General features: G+C 44.8%; 1 protein-coding gene and 1 long non-coding RNA gene across 30 annotated transcripts in view; one reads left to right on the top strand and one right to left on the bottom strand.

Moving 5' to 3' along the window:
• Nucleotides 1–18,948, top strand: part of MARCHF10 (membrane associated ring-CH-type finger 10) — a 99,188-nt gene that overhangs the window by 40,640 nt on the left and 39,600 nt on the right. For all 29 annotated transcript variants that reach the window (XM_081576574.1, XM_081576571.1, XM_081576570.1 and 26 more), the window contains one exon: nt 7,667–7,838. In XM_081576574.1, the coding sequence (XP_081432700.1) occupies nt 7,790–7,838 (49 nt within the window). In that variant the 5' untranslated portion in view covers nt 7,667–7,789. The remainder of the gene's footprint in view (nt 1–7,666; nt 7,839–18,948) is intronic.
• Nucleotides 1–18,948, bottom strand: part of LOC145541103 (uncharacterized) — a 33,371-nt gene that overhangs the window by 7,936 nt on the left and 6,487 nt on the right. Inside the window, exon 5 of the long non-coding RNA XR_014078775.1 lies at nt 12,654–12,748. This is a non-coding gene — a long non-coding RNA (uncharacterized LOC145541103). The remainder of the gene's footprint in view (nt 1–12,653; nt 12,749–18,948) is intronic.

Genomic DNA, 18,948 nt, shown 5'->3' with positions numbered 1-18,948 from the left:
GGTAGAATAACAGTTTTGTGGCTTTGTAGGAGAATGGCTATTTTGATAGGAGATGCATGTTGAAGTATCTAGGGGTAGAGTATCATGAAGTCCAGTCACTTTGAAATTGTTCAGAAAAAGAATACATATATATATATATACATACATATATATATATATATAGAGAGAGAGAGAGAGAAAGAAAGCGAGCAAATTGGCAAGGTGAAGGGTACTGGATGTTATTTCTATTATTCTTTCAACTTCTCCACAGATCTGAAATTTTTCAAAGTAAGGTTGAAAAAATTGTAGAAAGGTATCTATGGATGCAATGTATTATTAAGCGACAGTGTAAGTGTGGTTCAATTCTATTTCTGTGAATATAAACATTTATGCAGATGCATAAACATATGTGTAGGGTAATGTTAGCTGCTATAACAAGGGGACCAAAAAATGTGATGACTCAATCAAGAGAGAGGTTTATCTCTTGCACCTGTGACGGCCCAGGTTGGCTGAACCAGATCAGAAGGCATCTCTCCTCCACTAGGACTCACAGGGATTCAGGCCTGTGATGTTGCTGTTTAACAGCTTTGACTTTCAAAGCTGTTGCCTTTCCAGCTGAGGTGCAGGGCCAGGGATGATCTCTGAAGCAGGCTGCACGCATCACTCCTGCTCCCACTCCATTAGGGAGACTTTCCTCCCAGGGCAGCACCTCGTTGCAGGGGAAACTGAGTCACTGAGTTCAAGGTGGGTGACCACATCCCAGCTGCAGCTCTTATCACTCGAGCAGGGATTTCAGTGGAAAGCTAGCAGTCTCCAACAGAGTCATTAAAAAGGGGGCTGAAACAACACAGACCAAGGGATTTGCAGTTTTTATTCCAAGGTTAATGGAGCTTTGAATGCTTTAAAATTTCTCTTTGTCTTTAGTTTTCCATTATGAACATGCATTTTTCTTGCAATAAAGAAAAGACTTACATTTTATGAAAATAAGCCATTGAAACTACAAAAACATCATTTCACTGGCAAATTGGCTGGATGCTTCATTTTTTTTTGCCCTGAAAGAAACATACAAGCTAATCTTAAATACCACAAATACCACATTAAAATGACAGCTTTCTACTCAGAACCCTTCAGTTGGACCCTATTGTCCAATGCATTGATTCTCCATCCTTTGCTTGAATCTCAGAGACCCCCACAATGTGTGGGGGACTGTGCCAGCCAGCTATATTTCTTACCTCTCTTCCCCACGCCCTCTGTTCTGGCCACGTGCCTCACTGAGAATCACACCACGTGTGTCACTCCGTCCACACCTTGGCTCCCCTGCTGACTCCAGCCAAAGCCAGTTCCTATCAGTCTTTCATAGCAAATACCACCTAGAAAATACCACCTCCTCCATGAAGCATCCCTTAACTTCTCCTTTTCTTTTTTTGCTGTGAATGCCTTTGAAATTTAGAACTGGTGCCACGCAGTTTATCACTTAACATAGTTTTGCTAGTATGGTATAAATTGCACCTCTCCCATTGCAAGCACGGGCTTCCCAGATGGAGCAGTGGCAAAGAATCCACCTGCCAATGTGAGAGACGGAAGAGATGCAGGTTCAGTCCCTGGGTTGGGAAGATCCCCTGGAGGAGGAAATGGCAACCCACTCCAGTATTCTTGCCTGGGAAATCCCACGGACTGAGGAGCCAGGCAGTCCATGGAGTTGCAAAGAGCTGGACACGACTGAGCAAGCACTCATTGCAAGCACCTTATTTGTATGTGGGGGCTGAAGACCCAGTAGGTACATATGATGCTTTTCAACTAAATGTTTTATGACTTATTGTCTCGAGTAGGAGGTATTTTCATGGATGACCTCCACTTAAGGGCCATCTTTCACGTTCTTCAGATGCTCTCACAGAGGCAGTCTCAGTGTGCTACAGAACACTATACTGGAGTGATCAAATTTTTTAAATCCAACAATTTCCTGGCCACATGCCACTTCCTCACTCACTGCCCACCACCCAGAACTCCGTCTCAGAGAACACTACATTCGCTTGTCCCCCAAGCATGAAAATATATGGTTACCACCCATGTAAACCAACCATGATTTCTGAAGCACATGAGGGATTCAGTTGGGTTTAAGAAATACTATCAAGTGTCATAAAACAGGTCATGTTTGCCATTTCAGTAGCTTGCAAAGCTTTCACCCAGAGGCCCTTCCCCAGGGGGATGTCTCGTAAACAAGAAGCAGGTTCTACTAAAGTCCCACAATGCCTCTCCTTCAGAGAGCAGCCCCTAAAGGTGATCAGAGATTATGAAGATGTTAACCCCTAAGGCCACTGTTGCTCTCAGATCAGTGTTTCAGATGGGATCATTCCAACTTGCTAGCATGAGAATCAGAGAAAAGATGGCAGACAGGAGTGCATTCTCTATAGCTGTCATTGGTAGAGACAACGGCTCATGAAATTCATGCACATGACAGCCCAGCTGACTCCCAAAAGCTTCTCCTGCTGAGCCTGGTCTCGTCCAACCCCACCTGGCAGCCACGTCTTCAGGTGGGAGATACAAATGGGGTGAAGAAGCAGTGGGATTTAGGTGAGTGGTACCCAAGTCCAAATCCCACCCCCCAAAATTACTAATCCATTCTTTACTGTTGTTCAAGTTTACAATCCTGGTAAGCAATTTCAAAACTGTCCTGCACATGGGAAGCACTTTGCTGCCCTTGGTGGTGGTTTAGCTGTTAAGTCGTGTCCAACTCTTTTGACCCCATGGACTGTAGCCCACCAGGGTCCTCTGTCCATGGGATTTTCCAGGCAAGAATACTGGAGTGGGTTGCTATTCCCTTCTCCAGGGGATCTTCCCAACCCAGGGATTGCTGCCCCGACAGTTGTTTTGTTTTTTTTTTCCCCTAGAAGAGAAAACATTCAGCCAGCTTTATGAGACTGCATAGAACCTGCTAACTTTATATTTCTTGAATTCATAAAGGTACCCATCCTGTCCAGAATGCTATTGGGTTGGCCAAAAAGTTCATTTGGGGTTTCCCATATGACATAATAGAAAAACCGGAATGAACTTCTTGGCCAGTGCTATATTTATCCAAGCTGCCCTCAATTTCCAAAGGCAGTGTTTGTGTTTGAGGCACAGTAGGAATGTGGACTTTGGGGACAACACTCGGAAGACACACATTTGCACCCACAGTCCCCTGGCCACCCTTCCCATGTCGTTACTGTTTGAGTGTCGAGTCTCATGACCTTGATCCTTCTCTTTCACCATCTCGTGAGAATGCTTGATTTCAAATGTAACAACCACACTGGCTTTCTCTGGCACCAGCCTGACACTGCTCTTTGCCTGTTTTCTTATTCACAGCAAGTCATGTCCTGATCTCTACACTAGGTCATAAGATCCACTCATCTCAGCCTTCCATCCATCACGTGACTACAATGGGATTTGCACACATCAATCAGAATTCAGCAACGGGAGGGAGGGAGGTGGCATACCAGCTCCTTAGGTCTTGGAAATGAGCCATCAGGCAAGAGCTGGAAAATGACTTGATCTTTTCTGTTCCTGACTACTTCTGTCTCCCTGCCATCTCCTTGATCATCTCTGTTCAGGGTCACCTTTGCCGTTTCAGACTCAACATCAGTAGGTCCTTGTTTAAAGATCTAGTCACTCGCACATCCCTGAGAAAATGTATCCCACTTCCCAACTCTTGGGTCTCCACCTTCCAGAAGGTCTAAACGAGAACCATTATAATGTTTCCAAGTCCTACTTCAGTGCCCAGTGCCACTTACATACCCTAAGGTAAATTCCTTCTTTTTCCTGTATGAGTTTTTCTCTGAATTTTTTTTCTTTTTTTTAAATTGGTTTGATTTAAATTTTTTTATATCATTTATTTATTTGGCTGTGGTGGGTCTTAGTTGCAGTATGCAAACTCTTAGTTGCAGCATGTGAGATCTAGTTCACTGACCAGGGGTTGAACCCAGGCCCCCTGCATTGGGAGCATGGAATCTTAGCCACTGGACCACCAGGGAAGCCCCTTTCTGAACTTTTGAGATTCTAGCTCTGAGTAAGGTAATATCTCAACTTTATTATGGACGATGCCCAAAGAGCAAGCTGGGGAATCTTTGAAAAATGTTAATTACAAAAATCATAATACCCTATATACATATTAATTTCAACAATGGTTTCTTTAGTTAACATGGCTTTCCTAGGACGCTTTTCAAATTCCCAAGAGAGAATTTAATGTCTACACGTGTATTATGTAGTGTGGGCTTTTCAGTTTTGTTTGTTTGTTTGTTTTTGTTTAATGTTTCAGGCTTTGATTTTGAAAGACAGAGCTAGTTTTCTTCCTCTTAAAGGAATAGCAATGTGCTGTCGCCTCCACCTCCATGTGACATTTCAACATAGGGACATAAGGGAGAAGAAATGAAAATTGTAATTACTCTTTAAAATTGCAAGAGGAGGAGACATCGTTTTAAAATCATCTTTAAATCAGTATAATTTAATTATTATCGTCTGATAATCTTTAAATGTTAAATATTTTCCATTAGAGCTTTACTGTCTGAAAGGGAAATTGAACCGTATTTTTCTTAAGGCTAGATAAATGTCAATTGGCTACTTATGTCACAATCATAAATTATATAGCCTTTGGAAGAAGTCAAGAGTCTGGTGTAGGACCTGCCCCACCTTGCTGTCCATTGCTCTTTGAAATACGTGAAAACCCATTAGAATTTCTCAGAGGGGCTTATGGTTTTCGTTTCAACAGCAAGCAGTTAATGTTCAGTAGTTAGCTAGTTAATTGTTTAAATGGCTTAACATCAATGGCTAATTGCAAAAGCCAACACTTGCATGGCACTTGCTCAGTGCCTGGCAGTATTCTAAGCGCAATAAACATATCTTAACTCATTTCATCCTCACAGAACCACCAAAAGGAAGGCACTATTGTCCACAGGTGAGAAAACCTGAGAGGCAAGGAGGTGAACTAACTAAAACTAACCCTATGTCACACAGTCACTATATGTAACAGTGGGGATTCACTCCCAGGATGCTGGGCTACAGAGTCTTATATATCAATATTACATTATATTGCCAGAATGAGTTACTACAACTACTTTCACCCAAGGCTCATCGTCCTTGGATAATACAATGGGCTTTCAGGAGTGAGGATGCATGAGAATGGCTGAGTACATGACAAGACACAAATGAAGACACAAAATGTTGAAGTGATTGGCTTAAGATTAGTCAATGAAGCAAGCAGGAAAAGATCCAGTAGTGCATTTATAAGTATTCCAGTTCTTTCCATTGTGGTTTTAGTTTCCAGCTGACAAAACACTCACTTTCAGCTGTAATTTCTGGACCCAAGAGTGAGTATCATACTCGTAATATGTATGACTGAGTTCCTTTGCTGTCCACCTGAAACTATCAGCCATATTCCAATATAAAATAAAAAGTTAAAAAAATTAAAAAAGAGGGATTCACAACTGGAAATCAGGTTGATAGAACCAGGAACCAGAGAAAGATGTATTTGAAAGGCAAGTGCATGATTCCAAACCCAATTTTGTTGTTGTTTGTTGCTTAGTTGCTAAGTTGTGTCCAACTCTTTTAGGCATGGTTTAATTGGCCAAACTTTCTTTCACATTTGGTGCTGTTAAAGCAAGAGGTACAAATGAATGGGTGAAGGAAGGATAAACATGGCTTAACATCCCACCCAATTAAGAGTCTCTTCACCAACTCCTCTGGATTCACCACCAACTGGGGCAAGCAAAAATTCTAGTTCTGGCTGAGGGTGATGGGGAGAGACCCACCAGTAGCAGTGGACACTATTAACTGCTCCTGATGCTGTAACCATGGATATTGGTTGTCTTAGCCCAGAGCATCTTTCCTGCCTTTCCACTGGCTGAAAATAGATGTGTGAGCAGCCTTCTCCATTCACTAACGTAAGTGTGTGGAAGTTTGGTCACATGCTCACTGACGTTCTTCTTGCTGATGACCGTCTTAGGCACCATCATTAAAATTTGCCCACATTTCCTTCTCTGAGAATGGGAAGCCTATCTCATGCCCAGAAATGACCTCATGTTTCATCTTTGACATTTCAGAATCATTTTCAAGGATTTCTATTAAGTTCCAGATTCACAAGGGAAAAGGGAGAACAAGCAACTCATTATGTCCTTTCCTTCTTCTCGTCCCTTTATCTGAGGGTGGTCTGTTTTCTGAAAATGCAGAGAGAAACTAATTTGTTGTTGGAAGGCTGTCGCCAGGCTCTAAGTTACCAAACATGATTTATAATCCAGAGAAGAATGATCTGTCCACCTGTAGATTTGTACTGACTTCCCTATAGAAGACTGACAGGTAGGGGACTTTTTTGAGAGCTGAGTTTGTCTTACGTTGCACCCAATAATTCAAAGCTATTCAGAGTATTTTCCTGAGTCAGGTGGCTTGAAATGAAAATGCCACAACTGTCAGCAAGAACAGGGAGCAAGATCAATGCAAATTGCCACCACTGGAGAGGTGTGGGGGGCATTAATTTAGCACTCTGTGTCAACAGAAGAATACGCTTTCAGAGGACTTGCCAATACAGACCATTTTGCAATGTAGGAGTATTTACTGACACTTTCCCTGGGAGGAGGGGAGGCAATCCTTTGGTTTTATTTGCCATGGAGCATATCACCTAGCAAACTGTATAAACACCAGGACCTAAGACTGTAAGGCAGGACTTAAATCCCCTTCAAGACCAAGTTTCTCCTAATTATGTATGTTGTTTTCACTCTAAGTGTGGCAAAGTATGATAATTGCTCAGTTCAGTTCAGTCGCTCAGTCGTGTCCGACTCTTTGAGACCCCATGAATCGCAGCACGCCAGGCCTCCCTGTCCCTCACCAACTCCCGGAGTTTACCCAAACTCATGTCCTTCGAGTCGGAGATGCCATCCAGCCATCTCATAATTGCTCAGTTGTGTCCAATTCTTTTGCCACCCCTTGGACTATAGCCTGCCAGGCTCCTCTGTCCATGGAATTCTCAGGCAAGAATACTGGAGTGGGTAGCCATTCCCTTCTCCAGGGGATCTTCCCAACCCAGGGATCAAACCCAGGTCTCTTGCACTGCAGGCCGATTTCATTCAGTCTGTAAGGCCGTGTTAAGATATTCTGACACCACGTGAGTCATGATTTGTCCATGCATAGATTTATACTGACTTCTTTACAGAAGACTGACAAGTAGGGGCTTTCTTAAAAGATTAATCTGTCTTATGTTGCACCTGATAATTCAGAGTATTAAACTGATGTCTCATTTATTCAGTCCCAACACACATCTCTAAATTTCCTTTACATTGTCAACTGTATGATTAACATAAGGAACAGTTCTTCCTCACCCACCCTGGAGTAGTTCAAATAACAAATATCAAGAAGTTTAAATGCATGGATGCTTTCATATGCAGCTTTTAACATGAGCTGTTTATTGGTCATCCAATTACTTAAGGGTCAGGAATTCATTCTTTTCATAATGTCCTACCAAATAGACTCATTAACTTTGCTATTATTTCTAAATTGTTATGCCCAGTCCATGACAATCCGACTGGCAAAAAGGGCACATTGGGCTGGCAGGACACTCCGACGTCTCTGTTGAGAGGTTGCTGCATTTGGCTTGTCTCTTTCCTCTGCCCAGCAAAGAGGACCTATTGATCACTGATACTCAGATCTGACGTTTCATTTTCGGTAGAATTCTGGTGATGAGGATGCTCAAGCCGAACCAAGATTATCTGCCAAGAGTTCTGCTTGTAAGATCGATCCTAGACTTCCAGCAATTGACCAAACCTCCGTCAAGCAGAAACATAAGAGTACCATGACTCCCAAGAAATCAGAGAAAGCGGGTCCCAGCCGACCCCCTTCAGGTGAGTGGCGGGTTTATTGAAATTCACAAAATCCAAAAGGCGAGTGGCGGGTTTATTGAAATTCACAAAATCTAAAAGGTGAGTGGCAGGTTTATCGAAATTCACAAAATCTAAAAGGTGAGTGGCAGTTTTCTGTTTTGTTTTGAAATTCACAAGTTTTTTTAAAGCCTAGCATCACACTAAGGACAACAATCAGATAGGTGGTCCAATGACAACCCAGTGTTTTCCATGTGGCTCATGCAGGTTTTGGAGGGTTTGATGATCTTCCGCTAATGATCAGATTCATTTCGGAGAACATCAGGTTGAAGAGGTGTGAAGTAGGCGGAGTAAGGGTCTCCACTGCCCACTCATTCTGCCCACTCACTTCCTTTGTGTGGCACTGGCTTAGAATGGCTGCCCTTTCACCTTGATCACCCTTCTGGGAGGATAAAGGCATTTGGCCCCAGGTATCAAGTTTTATGACTCAATCCAGAGCATGAAGGGAAGCTTTCAAATGCATCTGAATGGCATAATTTACTGCTGAGAAAGAGAGTAATAAAGTCTTCTAGTTCTGTGGTTGTCCTCTCTGGGAGAAAAAAAGGGGGCCTTGATAAATCCTCCCCTTTGTGCACTTTGGTAAAGAATTCACTCTTTAGCTGCCTTTGAAGCAAAGACCCATCCTCTGCTTCAGGCAGGAGCGGCTTAATAGTATCCAGAGAGGGGATAAATGCAGCCGGAAGTTTAGAGTCCCTCAGGCTCATCTCCATTAGAGCCAACATCTGTAGGACAAACTTGATTCCTCTGGGGAACTGAGGTGGAAGTTGGGATAGCCAGGCAGAAAGGCCCATCTTCTGCTTGCAATGGAATGGAAACAGTTCAGATTAACTGCCCAAGAATTCGTAAACAGCATGCAATTTGTTTAAAAGCACAATGACTTTCTAATCCTAAATAGCTCCTGTTCTGCAACCACCCATCCAGTTAAGTCTGGATGCATTTTTAGACAATGGCAGCTCTCAGATTAACTAGGCATATTTTATAGCTTTAATGAAGTTGGGGAAAAAAATTGACTTCTGAAATGATGTCCTTTCAGGCAAAGCCCCAACTCCTCTTCCTATTTAATTGGCCAAATTTTCTTTCACCGTTGGTGCTTTTAAAGCAAAAGGTACAATGAATGGGTAAAGGAAGGATAGATATGGCTTCACACCCCACCCAATTAAGAATCTCTTCACCAACTCCTCTGGATTCACCACCGCCTGGGGCAAGCAAAAATTCTAGTTCTGGCTGAGGGTGATGGGGAGAGACTCACCAGTAGCAGTGGACACTATTACCGCTCCTGATGCTGTAACCACAGATACTGGTTGTCTTAGCCCAGAGCATCTTTCCTACCTTCCCATTGGCTGAAAATAGATGTGTGAGTAGGCTTCTCCATTCTAAGTGTGTGGAAGAAGTTCGGTCACATGCTCACTAATGTTCTTCTTGCCTATGACTGTCTTAGGCTCCATCATTAAAATTTGCCCACATCTCCTCTGAAAGTGGAAAACCTATCTCATGCTCAGAAGTGACCTGTTTCTTCCTAGTTAACAACTGCTCATTTTGAAGTGTTTTAGTAGGAATTATGTTTTTAATTCAACTGTTTAAGAGTGAAATAGGGCAGATAAGATCACTCCTCAAATATTTAAAATACATGCTGTCACGGATTGAACTGAGAATGGCTTTTAAAAAATTGAATTTAAGTTTCAATAATGGAACTGTAGTCACTCGTTATAATTTTTAGCCTTCTTGCTAAAACTGGGTAGCCATTTACATGCTGTGTTTTGTCCTTTGCAGAGATAAATCATTCAAATGGGCAGTTCAGGCCCATTCCACGTTTAGTTTGTCTGATTAACACAGATGTTCTTCCAACTGAGCAGACTCCATATGGAACTTACAACACTGACAGGAAAGGAAAATTAACTCACTTTCCATTCTATAAAACCTCAAATTTGAGGAATTACTAGACTGGAAAGCACCAAGGTATAGGCAAGAGAGCCAAGTTGGCAGAAGGATAATTATTTCACCAAATAAGAGATGTTACTTCCCCAGTGGCTCAGCAGGTAAAGAATCTGCCTGCCATGGAGGAGACATGGGTTCGATCCTTGGGTCAGAAGATCCCTTGGAGGAAGAAAGGGCAACCCAATCCAGTATTCTTGCCTGAAAAATCCCACAGACAGAGGAGCCTGGAGGGCTACAGTCCAAAGGGTCGCAAAGAGTTAGACACTACTGAGAGACTAAGCATGCAACACTTGGAATAAAAGCTTTTAAAAACCATCTTGATTAAAAAAAAGAAAAATCCACCAGCTTCAAAATAATAATAATAAATAAATTTTAAAACACCAGCTTTATTATCACATTATAGCTCTAGACTGTGTCCGAGCTCTATGCAACCATGAGCAGGACCACTGTGGCCCAGCCAACCAGCGAGCATAAAAACCCTGCTGACTGATGTTAGTTACGCAGAAGCCAACTCAGTTCTACAGCAAATTGGGTTAATCGGGTGAACTAAAGGTAGAGTCTTGGTGTGTTGGGATCCACTTGTTTTACATGTGTAATATCACCCACAGAATTCCTTTATCAGTCCAGTGAAATGAGAGCCCATGGACAAGGCAATAACCTAAGCTGAGTTTATTCAGGAAAAGTTGAGTCCAGTGGTGGTGACAACTCAGAACATTCTGATAAATACCCTGCTGTAATAGAAAAAGAGGTGTGGGGACCTAAAGTATCTAGGACACATCCATCCAATTCAGTGGGTAAATTCACAGACTTCTGCTTTCCTTCAGCTCTGTAGGGAAATAATTTTCTAAAGCATTTTGGGGGCCACCCAAAGATTGCAGTGAGTTACCAAAACCTGCCATGTCAGACCTGAGTTCTACGCAAAACTAATTCCATTAAGACAGTGGAATTCCTTTGCCCAATAGGCTAACATTCCATACTGTGTTATGCCACACTTTTCCTGGATAAAGTAATCCAGCTGGGGAATGTGGCTTGACTTACATGCAAACCTATGTAGTGATATTCCATTATAATCCTTATATGTGAATTATCATCTGGAACCCCTAAAATGGCTATTTACAAGAGAGGAACCACCAGTACCCACTACTAATAGATTTATAACCAAGAAGGTCTCAGATTTTCATTGTACTTCACACTCTGTTAGGAGGAATTCATGCATTTTAAATTAATTCATATATTCCATGGAACTGTTTCTAAATGAGTTGGCTTATGATTCTCCTTGTCCCCTATTTCCGTGCAGTTGTGGGCAAGTGCTTTAGCGACAAAATGCTTGGATTAGCATCTGGGCCCTGTTTCTCATTTGCTGTGTGTCCCTTTGAGAAGTAACTTCTCTGTGCCTCAGTTTCCTCATCTGTAAAATGGAAGAGCCTGGGAGTCAGAACAGATCCTACCTGCTAGCATAGCTGTGAGGATTCAATTGATAAAACATATTCTCAACCATTAGAATGGCCTCCGGCACCATAGCTCATATATGATAGCTCATGTATGATAGCTCAGTTGGTAAAAAATCTGCTTGCAATGTAGGAGACCCCAGTTTGATTCCTGGGTCGGGAAGATCCCCTAGAAAAGGGATAGGCTACCCACTCCAGCATTCTGGCCTGGAAAATTCCATGGACTGTATAGTCCATGGGGTCTCAAAGAGTCAAACACGACTGAGTGACTTTCACTTTCACTTCACTAAGGTATTCTGCACACAAGAGCTTTATTCAATAAGGAGAATGGACTAGAAAATTTTGTTTTCTATCTTTATGTTAACTCCTCCCCTCTCCTCAGTCTTCTTTCCCTTCCCAAAAATCAGTTGTACTTTTAAACACCTAACACAAACACAGGCACAGACACTTTTACTACACCCTGAATTTCCAAAGCAAAACACCAAATGGAAAAAGATGAACAATCAGAAAGCTTTCACCAAGCCAGAGGTTTGCTTTCCCTTCAGAAGGACATGAAAAACTCAGGCAGCAAGTCAAGACTCAGCTGGGTCTGACATGAAATTCAGAAATCCTGTTTCATGATCAAGGTGAATATGGATGCAGAGTGAGAAATAAGCCTGGCCCAGTTAACATATTCTTCTTTCAGAAGCAGAGGGAGGAGGCTTGGGGATTAACCTTTACCAAAGGCCCAGTCTGTACCCAGGATCTGAGTCCTTCCATCGACCTGTATGAACCAGTGGGAAGCAGACCAGACAGCAGGCTCACTGAGTGCATGGAGCCGTGGGGGCCACCAGCTCCTGGATTCCTGCCTGTTCCCAAAACACCTCCCAGCCCCACCCTGACTTGGACAGGAGCCGCCTCTCCTTTCCAGGACATGTAGAGCCATCCAAAGGCCATTGTGCTGTGGGGGGTCTGGCACCCAGGGTCCTAAGATGCTCCTGACCCCCAATGCCAGGCTCATAGGAAGTAAAAGCCCTTGCCTGCCCTCTCTTCTCACCCAGAGCCCGGGCAGAGACCCTCTCATTATGTGCCAGGAAAAGAGATCTGGATGGAGTCCGGTGAGCCTGATTCCAAAATCTTGCCCTTTAAAACAGAGCCAAATGTTCTGATATTCTCCTCACTTCTTATTGAGTTCAGTGTTAGTCATTACCAGATACAGATTTGTAGGAGTAGCAAGACCTAGTCAGCCTAAGAGTGGGCTTATGATGGAGACTAAAACTAAGAAAAAGCAGTAAACTCATATGTTAAAAGGTACACCTCTAAGACAACTGTGGTCTCTTTTGGATTGGGAAATATTCACTTGAAGGGCAGCCAGGAAGAAAAATTTGAGGGCAAATCCCAAATCTTCATAACTTACCTAGCAAGTCAGTTCTGTTGAAGATTCCCTCTGAGAAGCCAAGATGAATGGGTTTCCAGGCAAGTCCAGCAGCGTCCAACAACTTTCCAAGCTGTCTGCCCAAGTTAGAAAACAACTGACATAAGCAAATGCTCCTATATTTATAGACTGAATCCTAATTCTCAGTCCATGTATGGTAATGCTCCTAAATGAGGGGCGCAGGTATCACAGAGCCTGGAATTTGAAGTCCTGGTTCAGATTTCTAGTCTGCTGCTGCTGCTAAGTCACTTCAGTCGTGTCCGACTCTGTGCGACCCCATAGACGGCAGCCCACCAGGCTCCCCCGACCCTGGGATTCTCCAGGGAAGAACACTGGAGTGGGTTGCCATTTCCTTCTCCAATGCGTGAAAGTGAAAAGTGAAAACGATGTCACTCAGTCGTGTCCGACTCTTCACGACCCCATGGACTGCAGCCTACCAGGCTCCTCCGTCCATGGGATTTTCCAGGCAAGAGTACTGGAGTGGGGTGCCATTGCCTTCTCCGGATTTCTGGTCTACTTCACCCTATAAATATAAACTGGCAACTTCTCCAAACTCAGTTTCCTCATCAGTAAAATGGAGCTGTTACCAACACCACAAGGTAGACGTGAGGACTAAAATCCTGGGTATAGACTGGGCTTTAGGTAAAGGTTAGGTAAAGGTTAATCCTAAAGCCCCCCCTCTACTTATGAAGCCTGCTCCCAACACCATAGGCCGCTCCCAGGCTGGAATCTCTGTAAGAGGATAGCTCAACCAAAGATATTTTAGTTTGAGATGTGACAAGTCATAACTTGATTATTTAAAATGTTTAACTCTTTGATTATCAATAAAGTCATCCATCTATACCTTCAGGACCTATAGGATATTAGCAACGCATTCAACTTGCCCCTGCCATCTCAGAGTGCATGGCACAAAGGGCCTTGGTTTTCCTGTCCATCATGCATTCATTCAGCATTTCACTATTCACTTACTGCCTGCTTATCTGCCAGGCACCGCATAGATACTGGGGATACACGAATCAAAAACACAGGATCTGCCTTCCAGGGGCTCACAGCCTAGTGGGAGGGTGGGACACCAACACACCCTAGCCAAGGTAAGTTCTAAGGATGTGTTGGGAGGGGCCCGAGGAGCAAAAAATCCTGAAGGAGGGGATTTAGTCAGGGCCAGAGGAGGAAGGTGGCTTCCCAGGTGGCTAGGGATAAAGAACCCGCCTGCCAATGCAGGAGACACAGGTTTGATCCCTGGGTCAGGAAGATCCCCTGGAGGAGGAAAGGGAAACCCACTCCAGTATTCTTGCCTGGAAAATTCCATAGACAGAGGAGCCTGGCGACCTACAGTCCATGGGGTCGCAAAGAGTCAGATAGGACTGAGCGAAAAAGCTCAAGAGATTAAAGTAGGAAAGGTGCACCCAGCAGGAGGTGCTGAGGACACAAAGGTGTGGAAGAGAGGATGAGGAAGAGGGAGAAGAGAGACAGGACAGACAGACAGACAAACATGGAGGAACTACGAGTCTAGGGGCTCACAGTATCTCCAGACAAGAAACAGAGGTCTCTGCCCAGACTCTGGGTGAGAAGAGAGGGCAGGCGAGGGCTTTTACTTCCTATGAGCCTGGCACTGGGGGTCAGGAGCATCTTAGGACCTGGGTGCCAGACCCCCCACAGCACAACGGCCTTTGGATGGCTCTACACACACACCTGGGGCCTGTCCTGAATCAGAGCATGTCTCTCCAATGAAGGGGCTGCAAAGCTGGTTTTTTAACAAGCTCTACAGGTGATTCTCATCATAAGTTTGGGCCACTGTCTCCTAGCCTTGCTTCTCAAACTTTAAAATTCTCCAGAAATACCTGGGGACCTCAGTAAACCACCGGTTATGATTCGGTAGGTTTGAGTGGGCAGCAAGTCTGCATCTCTAGGCAGCTGCCAGGTGACAGCCACACTGCTGTGGTCTCAGGACCACCCTGGCAGGAACAGGGCCAGAGAGAACACCTCTCTCATTTTGCAGGCAAGGAAACAGGTTCTGAGGCAGTAAGCCGTCAATCCAAGGTGACCCAGCTCAGTGAGCGCCAGAGTGGAGAGATATGTCCTGCCTGAGGGGGGTCTCTCTGGATCGTGACTCCATCAGGCGCCCATATTCTGCCTCCAGCAAGGATGGCAGATTGAGTGTGAGGTTAGCAAACAAATCATTAACTTCGCTTGGACCCCTCCCTCCTGTCCACCTGCTTCTTCCTGCTTGCTCCCTCTCCCTGCCCGTGAGCCCACCAGGATCTCTCTACTCCTTTCTCTTTTCCCCCAAGCCTCCCCTCTGCAACAGAAAGGCCAGATTAGGGCATGACCACAACCTCCCAACCGAGGTGGGCAGCTGGAAGATCGGGGGAGAGAGGCTTACCTAAGTGAGACCCCGCGGACCACCATATGTTGCTGCCAGAACAGCTAATTAGACTGGCTGTGGGAGAGGAGAAGGGCCCGTGAGCTTCCACATGGGAACTTAGTGGGGAAGAACTTTCCTGCATCTGTCGGGGACGCCGGAGACCACTGGCCGGAAAGGGGGGTGATGGTGATGTCACTGCCCTGCTTAACTCTTCAGCGACTCTGAGACCCGAGCCAGGTGCCTCCCGGGCAGGAGCCGGGCACTCGGAGACGCTGTCCACCCCTCAAGAACGATTTTTGAGTTTTGATTCATTCTCAGCCTTTTGAATGTCCTTCCCCCCGGGCGAGTGTTACCTCCTGACTGCTCTTTTTCTTTTGTGCAGGTCACAGCAGTGAGCACCCGCTGTTCTGTGTTGAATATTCCCCTTACTGCTCCGTCTTTGCTTTCTCCCCCGTCCTGCAGCCCGGTACCAAGTACTGCTGCCTCCTCCTGCCACTGGTGCCACCTGCCTGCCCAGCGGCAGGCCAGGACACCCCAGCACACCTCCCCCCAGCCCCCTTTCCCACCTCCCTGAGCCCCTCTCCTTCCTCCCTGGGCCCCGTGCCCGAGTCTCCAGCCGCCCTCTGCTACTTCCCCATCTCCAGCCCCAGGTCCATTGAGACCCCTGTGCTGTGCCTGCCCGGCCCCCAACGGCCCAGTAAAATCTACCTCATGTGGTAAGTGGCCCTCGGCAGGGTGGGACGCATAGCACAGTGCAGCTGAGGAGAAGAGGGGAACCTCAAGCTTCCAGAAGGCAGGTGGACAAGAGGGGGGGCCCCCGGCAGGCCGGTGTGGTGCATCGGGGGCACAGGAAGACCAGACAGCTGCGGCCACTTCACTCAGCCTTCTCCTAGCACTTAAGGGAGTGAGCGACCAATAAAATCCCATCCTCCCTCTCTCAATCTCTCTCTCTCTCTCGAGACTCGTTTGATTTCTTCACGCCTGTGTCTGGCACAGTTTGGATCATAATCACCAGAAACCCAGCAGGCCCCCCACCCTGTGTCCGGTCGTGGTCCTGGAGGTGTGACCATGCACGCCGAGCTGGCCCCAAGAGGGAGGCAACAGGGACAGGGCTGGGTGGGGGGCGTCCAGGCTGGATGTGAGAGCCAGTTCAGGACCACACCAGGGAGGGACAAGCGACAGGGCTCAGTCACTGTTTGTGTTTTCTTTCCTGACTACTTATTAGGCCCCACATCTCTCCAAATCAAAAAAATCCCACCTCCTGGGTCCCTAAATAAAACACATTTACGGTTCATAGTTAAGCTTTCATTAAGATCTCTGGGGATGTGAGGCAACACACATTTCCCAGCACACTCAGACCAGCAAACAGACACGGCCTATTATTTGTGACTGTACAGAAGGCTGCCTATTCCACCAGGGCAACATCGGCTCTTGCGGTTAAGCTGTAATTCTGCCCATGATCCAAAAGAAGCAATAAAACCTTTTCAAAAGGCATCTCTCAGGCACAATCCTAGGCACTGGGCATTAAAGTGGAGATAGTGTGGGGGATGGGTACAGGTTCAGGAATTGTATTTCTCTCTCCACCTTTCTTTTCGACTTTGTCTATCCAGAACTGTATCTGAGTATACAGTGATGTGAGGAATTAAAGGATGATCAGGTGCATGGAATTAACATGCGCCACTAAATGGACTCAGTTCTCAGTCATCAGGGGCCTTGGGGAGGGGGGGTGTTGTTTTTGTAGGTCTTTTCCTTCTCTTGTGTTTCCTGCCTAGAGAAGTTTCTTCCGCATTTGTTGTAAAGTTGACTTGAAGGTGCTGAATTCTCTTAACTTTTAAAGCTTTTGATTTCTCCATCAAATCTGAATGAGCACTTCACTGGGTAGAGGATTCTTGGTTGTAGTTTCTTCTGTCTTGTTGCTTTAAATATATCATGCCATTCCCTTCTAGCTTACAGAGTTTCTGCTGAGAAATCAGCTGTTAACCTTCTGGGTTAGCCCTTGTATGTTATTGATCATTTTCCCTTGTTACTTTTAACATCTTTGTCTTTAATTTTTGTCAATTTGATTAGTATGTGTTTCAGCGTGTTCCTGCTTCAGTTTATCCTGCCTGGGACTCCCTGAGTTTCCTGGACTTGGTTGGAGTTCCATTTCCTTTCTCACGTTAGGGAAGTTTTCAGCTATTATATCTTCAAATATTTTCTCAGGTTCCCTCTCTCTTGTCCTTTTAGGGCCCCTATAATGATAATGTTGGTGTTTTTAATGTTATCCCAGAGGTCTCTTAGGCTGTCTTCATTTCATTCTTTTTTCTTTATTCTGTCCTGCAGCATTGACTTCCACCATTCTCTTTCCCTCAGTTATCCTGCTATTGATTCCTTCTAGTGTATTGTTCATCTCTGTTTGTTTCTTTAGTTCTTCCAGGTCTTTATTAAATGTTTCTTGCATCTTCTCAATATTTGACTCCATTATTTTCCCCAAGATCCCAGATCATCTTCACTATCATTGTTCTGAATTCTTTTTCTGGAAGGTTGCATATCTCCACTTTATTGTTTTTCTGGGGTTTTATCTTGTTCCTTCATCTGGGACATAATCTTCTGCCTTTCCATTTCTGTGATTTTCATTCTGGAGGCTGCAGGATTATAGTTCTTCTTGCTTCTGATAGATGAGGCTATCTAAGAGGCTTGTGCAAGCTTCCTGATATGAGGAACTGGTGGTGTGTAGAACTGAGTATTGCTCTGGAGGGCAGGGCTGTGCTCAGTAAAACTTTAATCTTCTTGTCTGCTGGTGGGTGGGTCTGTGTTCCCTCCCTGTTAGTTTTTTGACCTGAAGCAACCCATCCCTGGAATCTGCAGGCTATATGGTAGAGCTAATGGTGATCTCCAGGACTCATGCCAAAGGGTACTTCCTATGACTGCTGTGGCCAGTGCCTTTGTCCCTATGGTGAGCCACTGCCAACCCATGCCTCTGCAGAAGACCCTCTAACACTAGCAGGTAGGTATGGTTCAGTCTCCTGTGGGATCACACTGCTTCTTCTCTGAGTCCTAGTGTACACAAAATTTTGTGCATGTCCTCCAAGAGTGGAGACTCTGTTTCCCCTGGTCCTGTGGAAGTCTTGCAATCAAATCCTGCAAACTTTTACAGAGAGATTCCCTGGGGATTCCTAGTCCTTTTGCCAGATCCCCAGGCTGGAACGCTTGACATGGGGCTCAGAACCTTCACAATGGTGGGAGAACTTCTGTGATATAAGTGTTCATCAGTTTTTGGGTCGCCCATCTAGTGGGTATGGGACTTGATTTTATCATGATTGTGCCCCTCCTACCATCTCATTGTGGCTTCTCCTTTGACTTTGGACATGGGGTTATCTTTTTCTGGTGTGTTCCAGCATCTTCTGGTCAATGATTGTTCAATAGTTAGTTATGATTTCAGTGCTTTCACAGGAGGAGGTGAGTGCACACCCTTCTTCTCCACTATCTTGAACTAATCTCCAGGCATCAAGGTCTTGTATAAATATTTCTACTTTTTTTTTTCCTTTGCTGGTCAAATTAAGAACTATTCAGTCAACAATTAGTGTCCCAGCAATGTCAAGACAATGGAGGCAGACACCTTCTATGTTAACAGCTGTTTGATTTCTTTGCTACTGGAGGCATCCCTTTGCCCAGATACTAGAAAGGAATGGGTTTCACGGTGCCCAAAGCAAGCCACAGTCTTCCCAAAATTCACTGACAAAATTCAGATTGATAGGTTGCCTGGCAATAAAACTTCTGAACACAACTTACTCCATCCTCTGTAAGGCAAAAGCTCTGTCTTACTACCTGGAGAGGAAGTTATATTTCACCTTTTAGTGTCAGCATAATTTAGTCTTCCTAAAAATTAATATATGTAGCATGCTACCATGAAGATTATCTTAGGAAGGCCCC

Source organism: Giraffa tippelskirchi, chromosome 3, assembly GCF_054371585.1.
Source record: "Giraffa tippelskirchi isolate mGirTip1 chromosome 3, T2T-mGirTip1v1.2.pri, whole genome shotgun sequence".
In the NCBI taxonomy this organism is placed as follows: Eukaryota; Metazoa; Chordata; class Mammalia; order Artiodactyla; family Giraffidae; genus Giraffa; species Giraffa tippelskirchi.
This window is presented reverse-complemented; position numbering and strand designations above follow the sequence as displayed.